General features: G+C 51.7%; 3 protein-coding genes across 3 annotated transcripts; 1 reads left to right on the forward strand and 2 right to left on the reverse strand.

Annotated features, from left to right (window-relative positions):
- Positions 1 to 697: 697 nt before the first annotated feature.
- L3040_004660 (uncharacterized protein) lies at positions 698 to 1,512 on the forward strand (the record flags this gene model as incomplete). The annotated part of the gene is made up of 2 exons (XM_066156281.1): positions 698 to 867; positions 936 to 1,512. 2 exons carry the CDS (start codon positions 698 to 700, stop codon positions 1,510 to 1,512), a joined length of 747 nt encoding a protein of 248 aa, XP_066011701.1.
- Positions 1,513 to 3,227: 1,715 nt separating this feature from the next.
- L3040_004661 (uncharacterized protein) lies at positions 3,228 to 8,998 on the reverse strand (the record flags this gene model as incomplete). The annotated part of the gene is made up of 2 exons (XM_007287983.2): positions 3,228 to 8,456; positions 8,507 to 8,998. 2 exons carry the CDS (start codon positions 8,996 to 8,998, stop codon positions 3,228 to 3,230), a joined length of 5,721 nt encoding a protein of 1,906 aa, XP_007288045.1.
- A 6,114-nt stretch (positions 8,999 to 15,112) lies between these two features.
- Positions 15,113 to 16,375, reverse strand: L3040_004662 (uncharacterized protein; the record flags this gene model as incomplete). Its single annotated transcript, XM_007287984.2, has 3 exons — positions 15,113 to 15,750; positions 15,812 to 16,102; positions 16,156 to 16,375. 3 exons carry the CDS (start codon positions 16,373 to 16,375, stop codon positions 15,113 to 15,115), a joined length of 1,149 nt encoding a protein of 382 aa, XP_007288046.2.
- Positions 16,376 to 16,522: the final 147 nt, after the last annotated feature.

The following is a 16,522-nucleotide window of genomic DNA, read 5'->3' on the forward strand; positions in this document are numbered from 1 at the left end:
CCAATTTGATTAACAACATCACAATTGGCTATACTCGGTAGATAGATAGCTATGGGAGGATCCAGTTGCGAAAGTTTCGACCACCTGATCTGGGACAGGAATGACGGGGAGTGGGAGAAGGTGCAGGCCGAGATGCGGCACCGCTCCGCCATCCAGCTGGTGGAACAGCTTGCATCTGAGAAACTCGGTCGCCTTTCGAACTGGATCGCTCCGATGAATATTAGCGGGTACAACATTCTTTACAGACTTCGGACGCAATCCTCCTCCTTCTTCTCCTCCTTCTCCTCCTCGACCCCAGATGTCGTAGTCCGCCGACCAATTTCCTGCTGGGCCCAATTCGCCGGGGGAAAAGGCCCCGATTGAAGCTGCAACTGTTGGCTATATCGAAAAGCAGACCCGGGTATCGACTGCTCCCGTGCTCTTCCACGGCGAGACCCCCGAGCTAGGAAACTACCTCATCATCAAGTAGGTGGCGAACAAGCATTCCATGTCGGGAGCCCTGAATGCCACCAACGACGAGCCCAGCAAGCCCTTCGTCCTGGATCCCAACATCTCAGAGGATTCTCTTGAAGACCTCTATTCCAAAGTGGCTCGCTGTCTACTCGAGCTCTCATAGCATACCTTTTCTCGGATCGGCTTCTTGCTCCAGCTCGGTGGGGGTTTGTATTCGGTGGCGGCACGTCTCGTGGCCCGCAACATGAACAATATGCTGCAGCTAGCAGGCATTCCGCGGTCGATATTCCCCCCGAGAGAGAAGACGTTCGAGAGCGCAGATGAATACTACGCGGAGCTCGCCAGGATGCATCTGGCCCAGCTCGTAGTTCAGCACAACGACCTGGTCACCTTAGCAGACGATTGCCGAAACAAGTACGTCGCTCGTCAGCTCTTCCGCAGGCTTGCAAAAGAAGGGAAAACTTCGACCTTTGGATTTGCAGAAGACAACTGGTCGGCGCAATCGAGAAGCAGCGGCTCTTTCCACCTGTATTGCACCTGTATTGCGACGACCTGAGACCAGCGATTATCCTTCTCGACGACAGCGAGGACATTGCCACTTTCATCGATTGGGAGTTCAAATATGCGGCTCCGAGTCATTTCTCGCTCGATCCACCCTGGTGGCCAGTCCTCGAAAAGCCCGACCAGTGGGAAGGCGGCACCGAGGACTGGGTTAGATTCTACGAGCCACGAATGAGGATCTGGCTCTCAGCTACGGAAACGGCCGCAGCGGCCCTGGATCTGAACGAGTGGCCGGTATTCCACACGGGGCCGACTGGCGAGACGCACAGAGCCCAAGGGGGTGTTGCCGGGGTGGTGATATCCAAAGACATCCCCTTGTCGACCTCCGTGCGCGAGAGCTGGGACACGGGCCGGTTCTGGCTCAACTACGCCGCGCGAGATCGCTGTGCGTTTGATGCCCTCTTCTGGATATTCCTGGACGAGAAGTTCTTCGGAGCAAGACGGGACAACGTTGGCAGAGAGGAGGTTTGGAAGACGAGACTGCACCTTCTACTTTAAGCGAGGCAGAGCCGGCCGAGAAGGAACCCTTCGTAGAACGCAAGATGAGCGACATTCAGGAGCGCAAAATCGTGGAGTGGGACTCGGAGCATGCACATGTGCGTCTGGCCGAGGCATTTTTCGATATAGAAAAAAAATCAAATAATGATTAATCAAAAAAAGAAATTTTAAAAGAAAAAATCAAAATAATAGAGAAGCAAGCAGTGTAATTTACATCCCGGCGACGTCCCACAGGGGGCTTACTTTTTCTTCTCGGTTCTCGGGACTGGTAAAGCCTAGCGAGCATAGATAGATAGGTAGCTTACGTATGGTACGTATGGATGGATGGATGGATAGATGTACAAGAAGAGGCTATTCTACTTACCTTACCTTACCTTACCTTACCTTGCCTACCGATCCGTTCCATCTATCCATCTCCATCCCTCCGCCCCCCCCCCCAACTCATCTCATTATATCTCATCTCATCTCATCCCCAACAAAAAAAAAGTCCCATCTCTCTCCCACCCTCTCCCTCCTCTCCACGCGCAATCCCACGACGGACGCACTCGTGATTCACATCATTATCATCATCATCATCATCATCATCATCGTCTCCTCTCTCCTCTTTTGGAGCCGCTTGGACCCACCCTCTCTCCCAAAAAACCCCCCAAAACCCAGAAAACCATCTACCAAGGTACAGGCGTAAGTACGTAGTACTTACGCCTGCGACGTAGTATCTAGTAGTACCTACCTTTCCCATTCTCCCATACTACCGGTACACTAATCTCGCCCCGGTTCCGATTCAATCAAGTCCTTTGCAACAGGGGCAAGCATTAAGACGTGATTGATTGATTGATTGATTGATTGATTGATTGATTGATCGATTGATCGAAGCTCGTGACGTTTCGGGAACCGGCCATTCCCCATTCCTCATTCCCATTCCCACTCGTTACAAACTTACAAACAAGCAAAGGCATAGCGGAGCTTTCTGGGGGACTTTTGAGCGCAAGAACAGACGGAGAACAGGCAACGCATACACGCACAGTGTCTTGACAACGTCCGTGGAGCAGCATCATTACATTCACCACCAGTGAGTGAGTATGCATGCTACGACTGGGAATGAAAGTCACCAAAAGCAAAGTATGAGAGCACCAGACCAATTTAGTTTTTTTTTTTTTTATATTGCAAACTCCTCCTTCCTAGCATACAGATAGCATCATCTCAATTTCCCCCCAGCGCAAAAGAATTTCGTCACAGTATCTCTCTCTCTCTGTCAGACATCTCCAACCCCACCCGCAAACCATCCCCGCAGGCGAGCACGGATCTAACTCCACTGCAAGTAGGCGGCGAATTTCACCCCTTCATCTGATTCTGTCACAAAGGCATCATCAGATCACCCAGAGATCTCCACTCTCAACCCGAAGATCCCGAACAATGTACAAAAGAAAGTGAGGCCAAAGTAGCAAGTCGAGGGAACAGGACCCAGCAAGTAGTGTTTTTGTACGTAGGAACGAAAGCGCGTAACACGACCACTGCGTAAATGCAGCGGATGGCCAAAATTAGGTCCAAATAACTCCATTATGACCCCATATACCAGCCCAAGCCCATCCCGGACATCCAGAACGCCACGCTGAGTCTTAAAAGGGAGTAGAGAGCGGCAAAGCCGAAGTGGCGGTTGCTGACCGAAAAAAAAAAAAAAAAAAAGAAAGGTGTTGTATTGTACGTGTCATACGGCATCAGCGACCGTCTTTGCTGGCGACCGGGGCCAACATGTAGTCCATTCGACTCGATGCTGCCGAGGACGCTCGAGGTGTTTGATCTGCGTCCACTGGATCGCACTGCGTAGAAGCTGGTCGAGGAGTTTCGTTCATGTCGAATTCAAAGACGTTCTCACCTGGGGATGTGAATACTTCCGGAGGTGTCAGGCTCGCACCGCCAATTTCGGACGCTGGCGGCTGTTCTTCTGCGACCGTCGGTGGCGGCTCAATAGTATCTGCAGAGGCTGTCGTCACATCCGAACTTGAAACAATACTCCCCCGGCTGTTTGTCCGCATCATTTCTGTGCCAAGCTTCGACCCACGATGTGTTTTTGAGACGCTTCGGGGGCTCGTCTTCTCGCGGACTGACACATCTCCCATCATCTCGTCCTCGTCATCGCCAGACTCGGCACATTCATGTCGGTGCTTCTGTAAAGACTCCCGCTTTGCCTTCATCTTTTCCATGGATCTCTGCCGCACGGGGGTTCTGGGAGTGACTTGCATGCGTCCCGGGGCAGATTCCTCGTGAAGAAGGTGCGAAGGTAGGACTTTTGGAAGGTCGCGCGGGTCTAGGATGGCATCTTCGCCTATGCCCAGACTATCACGGGCATCACTCCAGTCCTCCGTAGCTCTCCTGATACTGACTTGGATTTCTTCATTAGTCTGCGATTCCGAGTCACCAAAAGCACTGGAGTTCAGTGAGTCGGCTCGACTTGAACCCCGGTAGCTACCAGGCACTTGACCGTAAGAGCCAGCATTAGAAGTCGGGCTACCCTCGAGTCTGTGGCTCTCTTGTCGGAGGCCAGATGGCTGAGGAAACCCAAGTGGATTAGATGTGATTTGCCCCGGCGATGGAGCCTTCCACTGACACAGACGACACATGGCTTCAGTCAATTTGGATGTCGTTGGAGGCTTCTCGATCAATGCATCGAAATGATGAGGTGCCTGAAGCTCCTTCAGATAGCCTGTGACTGCAACAATGGGAGTTCCCGAGTTCGCATTCTTGGTGTCTCGAATCATGCGGGAAACGTCAGCACCATTAATCTGAGGCAATTTAAACTCCATCATGATAATGTCAAACTTGATCTCGCTCATTGCGTAACGCATAGCTTCAGCCCCGTTGGATACGGTGATAGTTCTGCATCGCAATTTCTCTAGCAGCTTCTCCATGACCATTCGTGAGACTGGATGGTCTTCACAAATGAGGACATCGAGAGGACGGAAAGCAGGTCCGTCGGCCAAGGTAATATGGGACAGGCGCCGGGAGCTTTGGCGGCGACGTTGGACACGAAGAAGAGCATTGGCCTTGTCGCCTTCGTTGTCCGATGATGAGGGTGACATGTCGAAGACCTGGCTTCGTCGCTTCCGATGAGATAAAAGGTCTTGTGGGGTAGGACTTCCTTCTTGCGAGCCAACTGTTTGGGACCGAGCGCGGGTTGACGAGTCGCTAGATTGTCTTGGCGTTTGCATCTTCTGCGGCGATAAAGCTGGAGGGGGTGGTGCTCCACCTCGACTCTTGATAGGGGACGATGCTGCAGAAGAAGCCTTTTGGAGATTTGAACCCATCCGGGGAGCCTCGAGGAAGTTACCAGGTGTCAACGAGTTGCTCGAAGGATGCGACAAGCTCGAGGAGGTGCTCGAAGTCTTGCGGCGCCCCTCTCCGGTCTGGCCGGCAACAAAGGAGACCAGTAGTGGTGAAGATGGTTGCGAGGTTCTGCTAGGAGAAGAGTTTGCCTGGCTGAAACTGGAAGGCGACGCAGGTCTGACGGATGCTTTTGCGTTGGAAAGTGTTCTCTGAACAGGCATTGGCAATATCGGGCTACCTTCCAAAGCAGGTCCCGGTGCAGTAGCCGTGCTTGGACTTGTGCCACCAGGGCTGATCGCATTCTGCTTACTCTGAGCAGCCATTGCCTCAGCTCGGAGTTTCTGTATGACGTCTTTGTTTGCCTTCTCCAGTACTGGCAAGTTCTTAAAAGCAAAATTACCAAAGTCGTCAGCAGCGACAGGTTCACTGAGTCTACGACTCTTCATGTCTCGTACATGGGGTGGAATGTGCAAAGGCATTAAGCCACGCTTGATGGAATTGACCTGGGATCTGACACGAGACAATGCATCGTGAGGTCGCTCGTGGTATTCGGCACTCGCGGTCGTAGCTGGTGGTGAGGACTGGTCTTCCATCTCTTCTGCAAAAGATTGGAGGGTAGCACCACGGGCATCGAAATATTCAGTATCCTCTAGATTTTCGGGCGCCGGAACAAATTGCGCATCGTCCTCGAGGAGCTTATCCCATTGTGTGCCTTCAAACCATTCGTGGTTCCGGATCTCATCGCCCCCACAGGCAAACTTGTCGTCGTTATTTGCACCAAGGCGGTCGCGGGGATCGAGACAGAGGAGTTTGTTCATCAAGTCCTTAGCCTCGGGAGAGATATCGAAATCTTCTTCGTCGGGCCAGGATATCCTCCGAGCAAGAATGTTCTCAAACACTTCGTCTGGTGTAGATGCATGGAATGGGGGGTATCCGTACAGAAACTCAAACAGAATGCACCCCACCGACCACCAATCACTCATCTCATCCTGGCCAACACCGTTAACTGTTTCGGGCGCCAGATAATCCGGGGTCCCAACAAATCGTCGGTTACTGTCATCAGGGTCGAACAGTGCCATAGGAGGCGGCATCATGGTCGTCTGTGGCGGCGTGTTGCGCATATCCGAGTTGGTATGGCCGTTCGTGGAATACAACGCGGGCAAGTCAGGTGAAACCTGGGCTTCGTTCTCGCTTAGTTCTTCGATCGGGGCTCTTCTCTGGTTCATCAAATGTTGAGATTGACTGTCATTGAGCGAGAAGCTGCTGAACATTTGATTCAGGGCGTCACTCCCACCACTATCACTCCGGCCGGAGATCCGTCGAGATTCCTTGTTGAGGGTATTCTCGCGGCTCAGGTTAAAGTAGGATGGTGTTGACAAGCTACCGGCAAAATCCGGAGTCATCTGAGGCGTGGATCCAGGTGAGTGGTGACCTTGAAAATCGAAGGATGTCGACCGAGATGAGCTAATAGACATCGTGCGTGCAAACGGGCCTTGCTTCAAGAGATCTGGAGCTGATTCGTTTGCCGAGCTGTTGAGAACGCGCTTCTGACGACCAATCAACCCCATTCTCGACAGACCAAAATCGGTCAATTTCAAGTGACCTTTCTGGTCGATGAGAAGGTTATCGGGTTTGAGGTCTCTGTGGACGATGCCACGGTTGTGCAGATGCTCCACGCCCAAGATGACTTCGCCAAGGTATTTCTTCGCCCAGTCCTCAGGGAGACCGCCGAGAACTTTGATGAGAGAGGCACAATCTCCTCCGTTGAGATACTCCATGACCAGATAGAGATAATCTTTGCTAGAAAAGGTCCAGTAAAGCTTGGCGACGAAATCACTTTCGCCCTGCCACATCATGATAGCTCGTTCTGCCTTCACGTTAGTGACCTGGTTCTTGGCAACCATGTCTGCCTTCTTCAAGACTTTGATGGCGTAGTAGTCGCCAGTGGATCTCTTCTTCGCGAGGTAGACGCTTCCAAATGCACCCTTACTAATCGGCTTGATAATTTCGAAGTCCTTGATTGAAGGTGGCACGGCTCGAGCTTGTGGTGCACTGGCTGTGTTCAGTCGAGGGGACGGCGGTGCTCGCGATGGATCCGAACCAGCAGCTGAAGATTGGCGTCTGTGATGGGGTTGGTGGGGAGCCAGGGAAGGAGACGTGAATTCGCTTGCAGGGAGCATAGGAGAAGCTGTAGGAGAGACGATTCCTTCGTGGGCGATTGTTAAAGCACGGGGCTTCGATATTCGCAGTGGGGATGCGGGTTGTGGAACTCGGACAGGAGATTCTTGCCTCCGTGGCGAGGATGTTCCAGGTAAGACGATGCTCCGTCGATGGCGCTGTCGAGAACTAGCAGCACGTCGAAGATCGCCGAACTCAGAAATGGGCGATTCGGTTCGCGCAGGACGAGACATCAATGAGGACCTATGGCTGCCATCGCTATCCGCGCCAGCGTCGCTCTCAAAGAAGAGCGACTGGCGACGAGAATCTTGAGACTGGGAAAGAATGCTCTGCTGGCCCATGTGCGATCTTGGTGTTGCGGACTCCTTGGGACTGTTTGATCTGGTCGACACCGCCGTTACGGAATCTCGCCGGCCTCCATTTCGACCCAACTCAGCCTCTCGTAGTGCAGCTGCTAACGAGGATGGACCATCGAATGAGCCTGTGAAGAATCCCTCATCTTGAGCAGGTGTAACCTCTTCCTCTTCGTCGGAATCAGTGAGATGGCCGGCGGCAATTTTCGCTGCTTTCCGCATAGCCTCGTCGATACAATTTTGTACAATCACCGAGAATTCAACCCGAATACGCTCGGAGTACTCGATGATTCTACGGTGGCGTAGAACAGCCTCGACCTTTGCCTTGGCTGCTTGCTCACTGTCTTGACATAGCACAGACATGCCCTGCTCCTGCTCTACGGCGTTGTTTGTAGGCGACTGCCATTGCATTACTTGCGAAATCCGCGATTCCGATTGGGGGGACTGCGTGCGGAATTCGCCAATTGGTTGAGTTGGAGCGTCCTTGATGGCTGGTGTGCTGATCTCCATAGCCGTGTCGCAGAGGTCGAGGAGCAATTCCACGATCCTGGCTTGAGGTCTCCGAACAGCAAATGACCGACTTCGCGAGTGGCCAAAGCCAGATTTGGCCTGATCTCTTGACCTGTCTGCCGATACACCTGGTGAGGCCGTCCCCGAAGACGACGAAGATGACGGGCTTGGGCCAATTGGCATTCCTTTATACTCAGCTTGCGGCGGGGCGAGAGTAGGCTGATCACCAGACGTCGGTCGAGACTTCCGAGCCTCGAGCGCATCGAGGACTTTGACGATGGCATGGCGAAGCTCAGTCAGATTTTCTTGACAAATCTGAACCTCCATCTCAGCCTTGTGCTCTTGTAGACATAACTCCGTGTGCTTCTCAAACCACCAAGGAGGAATTTGACGTTCGCAGATTCGGCAAAGAACTGGGAGGGGAGGAGCATGGTTTCCGGGGTCATCCAAACCAGTCTCAGCCAAGGTAGTAAGATAGCTTGCAAGAATCTCTGCCCCAGAGCCCAGAGAGTCGACAATGATGGCGGGGAGGTCGATTTGAATTTCTCTTGGGGCGATCCACGGTCTGATCATCCACATCGTCTGAACCCGTTAGCAGATATACTGACTGTTCTTGAGAAGATGCGACCTACGTGGCTTTCTCCTCCAGATGATCGGTCGTATACCATGATTCCCTGTCCCTCCAGCTCGATTGTTGCAGGCTCGCGGGATGACATCAATTCCTCGTCAACCTCGCCCATGAGAACATCAATCGGTGCCAGCTTCGACGCTGGGCCCAGCTCTACTGTGAAACGGACGATCTGGCTTCGGGAATCATCTTTCTTCATCGACTCCACAACCTCCGAGAAGACCTCCTTGTATTCGCCAATCAGAAGGTCCTTGATTGGTTTTCCTCGCACCGATTCAAAACCGGTGCCGATGACATCCGTCCATGACGGGCTGACCCATCTAATATTGCCCTGCAAGTCGAGGTCCATAATGACATTGAGGGTCTGTTCTGCAGCCTCTCGCAGGTCCTCCCTCTCTTCTCGAATGTCCGCGCTCAAAGACCGTTCCATCTTGCTGGCATGTGCCCGTAGTTGGACGACCACGGGTGGTGCCAGCATACTATTCTCTGCCTCCATTGTTGTGTAGATTCCTCAGAATCGAGTTCTGGCCCCACATTGACTGTGTACGTTTCACTGAAGTGGAAGATCCCTGATCGATTTGGTTCCTATACCATTCGCGTCTTCTTTCTCCGTTTATCGCGACGTGTTGAATTCCTGAGAGCCTGCCCACAGCGGCCCAGTTGTCTGGTCGACGGCCTATTACTAGCAGCGTACGGAAACTCGAGACATCATGAGAATTGATGCTGATGTCTCGTGTTGTGGTGGGTTGAAGGGCGGGTGAGCGCCTCCGTGGGGGGGGGGGGGTTCGATGGCAGTCGGGGTCGGGTCGTTTATCGAGCGGACCGAGCACGCCGGCCTGCGGAAGGACTCCCAGCTCTATCTATCGTCAAGAGAGGCTCGTCGCCGGCGATGTAAGGCGAGTGCGGGCGGCAATGGTCGTCGGCGCCGGTGGAGGTGTTGTCGTGGAAGGAGAGAGCGAGGAGTCGACTGATGAGACTTGACTGAGAATCCCCGCTTGAAACTAGTACGCACAGGCGCGAAGGATCTTGGCTGACAGCAGGGTGCGGTGTGTCATTAATAAATTTTAATAAATTTATAAATAGCGCTGTATCAACATCGATATGATAACTCGACTTTCTCTACGGAGTGGTGGTTGCTATCGTTTGATACAGCAGAGGGTGGTCGTCTTTTCATTAACGTGGTATTTACACCGTGATTACTTATATGTATGATGTGTTTACCTACCTACATCTCATAAATCATACACAACAACGATGTGCCTAGAGTTTGATATCCCTGAAAATAAACGAACTGAATTGAACGAGTGGCTGAACTCTTGTGACTCTAGATACAACGTACCTCGACTGTCTGGACTGCCTTTTCTTTTTTGTTCCTTAATATCATGTCTTCTGGCCTGCTTTAAGGACCTCTTCCACATTTCACCTAGCATCTTCATACAGAACCGCAACACAGAACCTCAATGTTCGGATTATCGTCGTGAGGCTTTTCTAGGACATCCTTCGACTGGTCCTTGCCCTCCCTGTCACAAGCAACCGTTTACCAAGTCCGATTCCTGATTGCCGGAAACCCAACTTTGGGTATTATGCAGAGTCGTGGCCAGAACCCGACCGCACTCAGCTACGACACGGCAACAGAGTTGCGTGCTCTGACTGACTACTACTACGAATAACATCTTTGATAACAGATCTGCCGCCGTTGTTCATATAAATCCTCTTACATTGAGCTATTAATTAGTCGCCTTTATCCAGATAGACAGACAGACAGACAGACCACTCTGCAAATAGCGCCAAACCATGCAGATGCAATGCACCTCCTTTTCTTATCATAATCAATAGCAACAGATGGGACGAGTTTCATGTGCGTCATTCTCTCTCCATCTCCATCAGAGCTGCGACAAAGCTACACATCCATACTCAATCCCATCGGCATGGGGTATCACCAAGCGACCAGTATGTCAACAAAGCTGGCTACCGCATCACTTTTATCCCACCTTGACCTTCCAATGCAATGCAGCCAGCCAGTGATGCTCTCCCTGGCCCTCGCCTCTTGCAATGTAACGTCGGACCAGCAAGGGTCCGACGTTGGCCCCCACAGGGCAGCAGCGACCCCTCGCTATAATGCGCGTACTATTTGTTTATCTTGACAACCCTCGGGTCTGGGGCTGGGACTGGGACCACTCCTACGACATCTACTACTATCGAAATGTTCTTAGCAACGAACGCGTCTCATGCGGATTTCCCCGTGCCACGACCCTGGCAGCGGCAGCAAGGCTCACTGGGATAACCTCTCCATCACACCGCTGACTTTACCCAATCGCTCGGTCACGTCCGTAGACCAACCAGCCTCAACGTACGGAGTAGGATCGTCAAGACTCGGTCTACCCCACGCTGCACCTACCCAGATCCAACACCGCAAGCATGTTGGGTAAATAGTCCCACCCGGCAAACCAGGAGGTACCAAGGACCCCCCAAAACCTGTCTGCGGCTTCCCAGTCCGACACACCCTCACTAATTCTCCGCTCGCAGTCGAGTCGGCAGGCAGCGTCTCCGGTTCCCCCAGCCAAACACGGTACCATGGTACCATGGTACCACGGTAACACGGTAACACGGTACCACGGTAACACGGTAACACGGTAACACGATAACACAACAACGCCCTGCTCCCGCGACCAGGTGCCACTTCGCTGCCATGGCCAGCAGTATGGGGTGATCAATCAGAAGAGACATCCTTATACCGGTAGGTACGCTGTAGCCAGCCCTCCACGCAACAAGCAGAGACGCCCCCGTCGAAAGGTTCGCTGGCAATCTCGTTTCAAATCAGACTCCGTGCAAGCCGAGTCATAGCTAGGTACAGTACAGTACTTACCAGCGCCCGACCCCGCGGATGCAGAGACCTGCAACCCGAAATGTGGAGAGGTGTCTGCTGACCTGACGCCGCCTATTGCATGACGGGTCACGTGTACGGGCCTTACCCATGGCACACGAGGTCTTGACGTCTATCTAGAAATTCCGGGCTTGTGTAGTTGTGTGGTTGTGTCGTTGTGTCGTTGCTATTGTCGCGATTCCGAGTTCTTGTCCTATACTTATCCTATTGATTGTTACACTGCTGGCTCTGCTTCAGACAAGGGTTGGCAGCACCGGAGGAGAGTCTTCCGATTCAGACCTCCTGACTACTCAATTCGCCGGTCTATTAGGCGTGAAGTCTTTGATTGGTTGAGACTGCTACCTTGGGCTCTAGTTCTCTCGCTTCTCGTCTCTGCTGCAGTGCTGTGCTGCGTCTCGATTCTCTAAAGCAAGCGCCAGGCGAATACGGTAGGTAAGTAAAGCAACGAATGCCGCTCACTAGCTTTTCTCTCGTCATCTGACTCCATCCCGTGTCTTGTCTCGGCTTCCTAGACTTTTGGGTGGTAAATTGTAATTTCCAGCTCAGACACAGACACCATCTCTGAGCCCCCCGATACCGGCATAGACACTCGTGGGGTAGCCAAGTTTCAACCTTCAACCCCGCACGCGCGGCGGCAGCTGCTGTGGAGGGACGGGACGGCACGGTATGGTATGGGTATAGCATGGGCAGAGCATGGGCATGCAGCAAGCAATGCAGCTTTAGCCTCGCCAACACGATTGCTACCACTCGATCGTTCGAACCGCTTAGCGGCTGCTTGACCGCTTCGTTGGAGTCTACAAGTACAAGTACCAGTACCAGTACCAGTACCGGTCCGTGTAAGCGAGAAAACTCTGGATTGTTTTACTTTTCAATGTTGATCTCAGACCGACAGACAGACCGGCGCCTCCGCCCGTCCGGGAGGTGTGTGATATCCCAGCTCTTTTCAGATGACGTCTGCTACCTATGTTTCTGATATGAAGCAGACAGCGAGCCGCCTCCTAGGCGATATACATACATGTCTTGCTCGCAGTGCGCAGCGCCATTGCCTACATACCCGGTGTCAGTGAGTGGTACACACTCAAGAAGCTGACCCTACCAAGAAATGAGCTTATGAGCGGCAGTACCTTCGTCGGAATCCGTCACAACGTTTACGGGTCACCGATACGAGTATAACTGCATGTTTTGCTCGATTGAGCCTTGTTACATACGTCTCCTAGATTCAGATTCGGATTCAGATTCAGACACCTGGGCCAAAGTCGTAATCAGGTATTACTGAGCAAGATGCTTTCATGCTCCAGAAATTTTTTGTTTTGTTTTTTTCATCTTCTTTTTCGGGGAGGGGACGGGGGGGGGGGTTTCAATGGTTACAAATTTTCCTCCTTCGGATACAGGTAGGGTAGAGAGAAGAGAAAGAGAAAGAGCACGGGATCAGGAAAAAAAAAAAACACCCCCCGGGATCTGTTCATTCGGTTCTTGATTGATATGATACACCCTGGTACCGTGCGTGGTGGGTGCAACTGCTCGAATCGAGCCTCAAGGGTATATGTATGGTATTACTTATTGGATTGGCGATGTTCTGTCGCTCACGTACTATATATATATATATATATATATATATATTTTCCGCCCCCGAGGATAGTCAGTAGTGGGAGCTGCTTGAGCAGGGTGGGTAGGTAGATACTGTTGTGTTGGGTTGTATTCTCAGTCGTCCGTTGATTACTGATGTGAAGTGGTCTTGAAAGCTTTACAACCTGTCCCTGTCCTTCCCTCGTTTGTTCTCGTGTTGAAACGCCCGCGCGCTTGGGTCACGAAAGGTCTTCTCTCTCTCTTCTTTCGGGTTGGATTGAATTGAATTGAATTAAAGTGAAGTGAAATTTAACTCGTTGAAAGCAAAGCAGAGCAGAGCAAGTGCCAGGAGGAGAAGCTCTCTTCGAGATCGAAATCATTCGCGTTCGGAGTGTTGCCAGCTGGGTTTTTGACACGCCTGGTGCTGTTGCATACAACACCGTCCCTCTCTCTTAGGCCGTTGCGGCTTGTGGTTATGTATATAGGTATATATATAAGTATGTGTATGTGCATGTGTATGTGTGTGTGTATACGTCAGAGAGGGGGATATCGCAGCGCAACCACATTGCAAGAATACTCCATACCTTTCCGTCCGCGCGGACGGGAAGAGAAAGCCGACTCTTGCAGAGTACATACTTATGCGCGTCGTTTGACGACGGCTACGACAGGCTACGAGAGAGAGAGCCGACGCGGGTATAATATCTACTACGAGCTGTAATCAATACCACACCTCTCGGAATGACAGTGATAGCAGAGTAGGAGGGGAGAGGGCGCGGATGTTTCTGAGGGGGGAGCTGTGTAGCAAAGGGTTTGGAAATTTGTAATAAGTGTAGATGGATGTGTTGTGAGCTGGGAGCTTTTCGAGGAGCAGGAGTGGAATGGATGGATGGATGGATGGATGGATGGATGGATGGCGTTCCCACCAGCTCCCTCTTGCTTGAAATTCTGCCCGTTTTTAACTTTTTAACATGTTGCTCTGCGAAGGAGAGATAGAGAGAGAGAGAGAGAGGCTCCTAGGGGTATCGAGGTTATTAGCTGGTCGGACGGAGAGCGGAAGGTTGTTGTCTTCAGAGCGGTGCAGCAGGTATGTCTGCATTGAGGAGCGCGGGCATTATTAATCAGAAGAGGAAGACATCCTCGTCGGTACATACAATGATACAGAGCCCTGTTTTCAGACTTTCGAGCTGCGAGGCAGAGGCAGGGTTGTCGAGCGTGGGTTACAACTGGGTAGATAGTAGTACTACGTCCCAGGCGTAAGTATTACCCCTCGAGGGTAGGGAAACCAGGGGGTTTAAAGTGGAAACTAGACTTTGGAGGCACCCTCGAGGGGTAATACTTAGGCCTGTACCGTGGTACTTACTACCTACGTTAGTGAGGTACCGTACAGATCCCTAATGAAGGAAGGTACGCTAGTAAGTAAACACTCACATGATGACTGTTCTGTCTACATCCAATGCCACGGAACCAGATGGGCACATACATGCGAGGACTAAGAAGATCAGGTGCGTACGTAGAAAATAACGTTGCTGCATTAGAAGTTTGAAAGAGATATCTACGCCGCCTTACTGATCGATTTACAGTACCTTCACCTAATCTCGCGGCTCTCTCTTGCATCTTCCCTTATCGCTTCATTGCATCTCATCTCATTTAACTTCTTCACCTACTTTATCACTGGCTTCTTTCTCCTACTCAAGTCCTGCGGCTTTTTTGGCTGCCCTCACAGCTTTTGCCTTTTTGTCTTTGTGATGACTAAGATCTGCGCTCGAGGAAGAGCCTTCGTTGCGGCGGGTAAGGTGGGCAGGGTAAGAAAGAGGTGCCGAAAATCAATTAAGGGGGAGTATTTATTACGTGAGAGATGCAACCGAGTTCAGGAGTTATTACTTGTTCGAAAAAAATCTTGATTATAGACGTGATAACTTGACGTGGTGGTGGCTTCCGAGGAGGCTAGTAGCTATCCTACCTATTATTGGGTGTATCGCCGCGTCGGCCGCCAAGGCTGGGTCCAGCATCCATTTCTAAACAAACACCTTCATATTGAAAAGGAAAAAAAAAAAACCCCCCCTTTTTGAGAAAATTCTGTGTAGGCCTAGAATAAAAAAGTCCATCGCAAGCCCATGCATTAAGAGACCCGTCCCTTCCGCTACCTAGCAGCGACCAAACTCAAACAAAGTCCAGTCTCACAAACTTCATCTGCGGAGGCTTCCAACCACCGTTCAATTTCCGAGCATCCTCCACCACCGTCTTCCAAGCCGCAGTGAGAGCTCCATCCGATAGATCCTCCACCAGAGTCGGGCGCCGGCCTGTGTAGAACTTCCCTGCCTTGTGGATCACGTACAGCGTCTCCAGAGCCGGAAATCTCGAAGTTAAGACGTCTATCGACGGGTCCTCTTCCTCGAGCAGCTTCTTCCATACCCCAGCCGCGTCCACTTCAAACCAGTCTCCGAACGCCGGCGTGATGGCCATGAAGCGCATCTCCTTGTGGATCTGGTGGGGGAGGAAGGGTCGAAAACCCAGCGCTATGGTGGACCCATCCTCCAGAGGTTGGTGGAAGTCGATCGTGACGAAGATGTCGTGGTCGACGTTGAAGTAGAATGGCGGAAGGAAAACCTTGGTGTCCCAGCATTTATATTCAGAAACTGGCGTACTCGGTGCCACCGCATTACTCGGTCCCGACTCGGAGGATTTGGACGGAACTTCTACCGCCGGGTGGTTAGATAAAGCACCACTCAAACACTTGAGATCAGCAGGAGACGACGACGCTGCTGCAGCGATTATTGGCGGGGGAGGAAACCGTCGGACTTTGAGCTCTCAGTTAGCATCACCGTATCATGTTTCATCATCATCATCAGGTCTTCTTACCATTGATGACTTTATCCACTTCCGAGGAGAAAGTTTCATGTCCTTGGATGAACTCGTACCCTTTGATGGCGACCTCGCGGGCCTCGCTGCATATATGAAATAGCACGGGGATGCCCAGCGCCAAGTTAGGGCAAGCGTCCATTCCCCAGAATATGTTGGTTTTGTAAGGGGCGTACTGAAGGACGATGCGTGGCTCGACCCCCATAGCAGCAGTCCAGATCATCAAGCGGAGTTCGGAAGCTAATCTGGGGAAGAGTTTGAATTCTTTGCATTGCTCGCGGATAGCCGTGCCTGCGGTGTCTGTTAGTCATAGTGACAGTCGGGCAGGTCCTAGAGAGCTTTACCCGTGGTTTTGGTTTCACTTTCAGAGACTTTAGAGGATGCTGTAATTTCCAGTCTCTTGGAGACTTCGGTCAACTGTGTGAGGGCGTCTGGGCTAAGACACTCTGCCGAACATTGATGTTGGAGTGGCTTGTGTGCTGGAGAAAGATCGAGAGTCGAGGTCGTCGCTGGGTCCACATGCGTCGAGATGAGGATTGGCTCTGGGTCGTTTTGAGGTGCCATGGTTAATTTGGATAATATCAATGAAGACTGATGATTTTGTTTGGCTTAAATCTTGAACTGAACAGTTCCTGTTGACGACCGACGATGTTGTGTAAGTTGAGTCTGGAACTGAATAGTTTTTATCGACGACCGATGTTATTCTTTAAG

Source organism: Drepanopeziza brunnea (genome assembly GCF_022702325.1).
Source record: "Drepanopeziza brunnea f. sp. 'multigermtubi' strain 214-2 chromosome Unknown ctg7, whole genome shotgun sequence".
Taxonomy (NCBI): Eukaryota; Fungi; Ascomycota; class Leotiomycetes; order Helotiales; family Drepanopezizaceae; genus Drepanopeziza; species Drepanopeziza brunnea.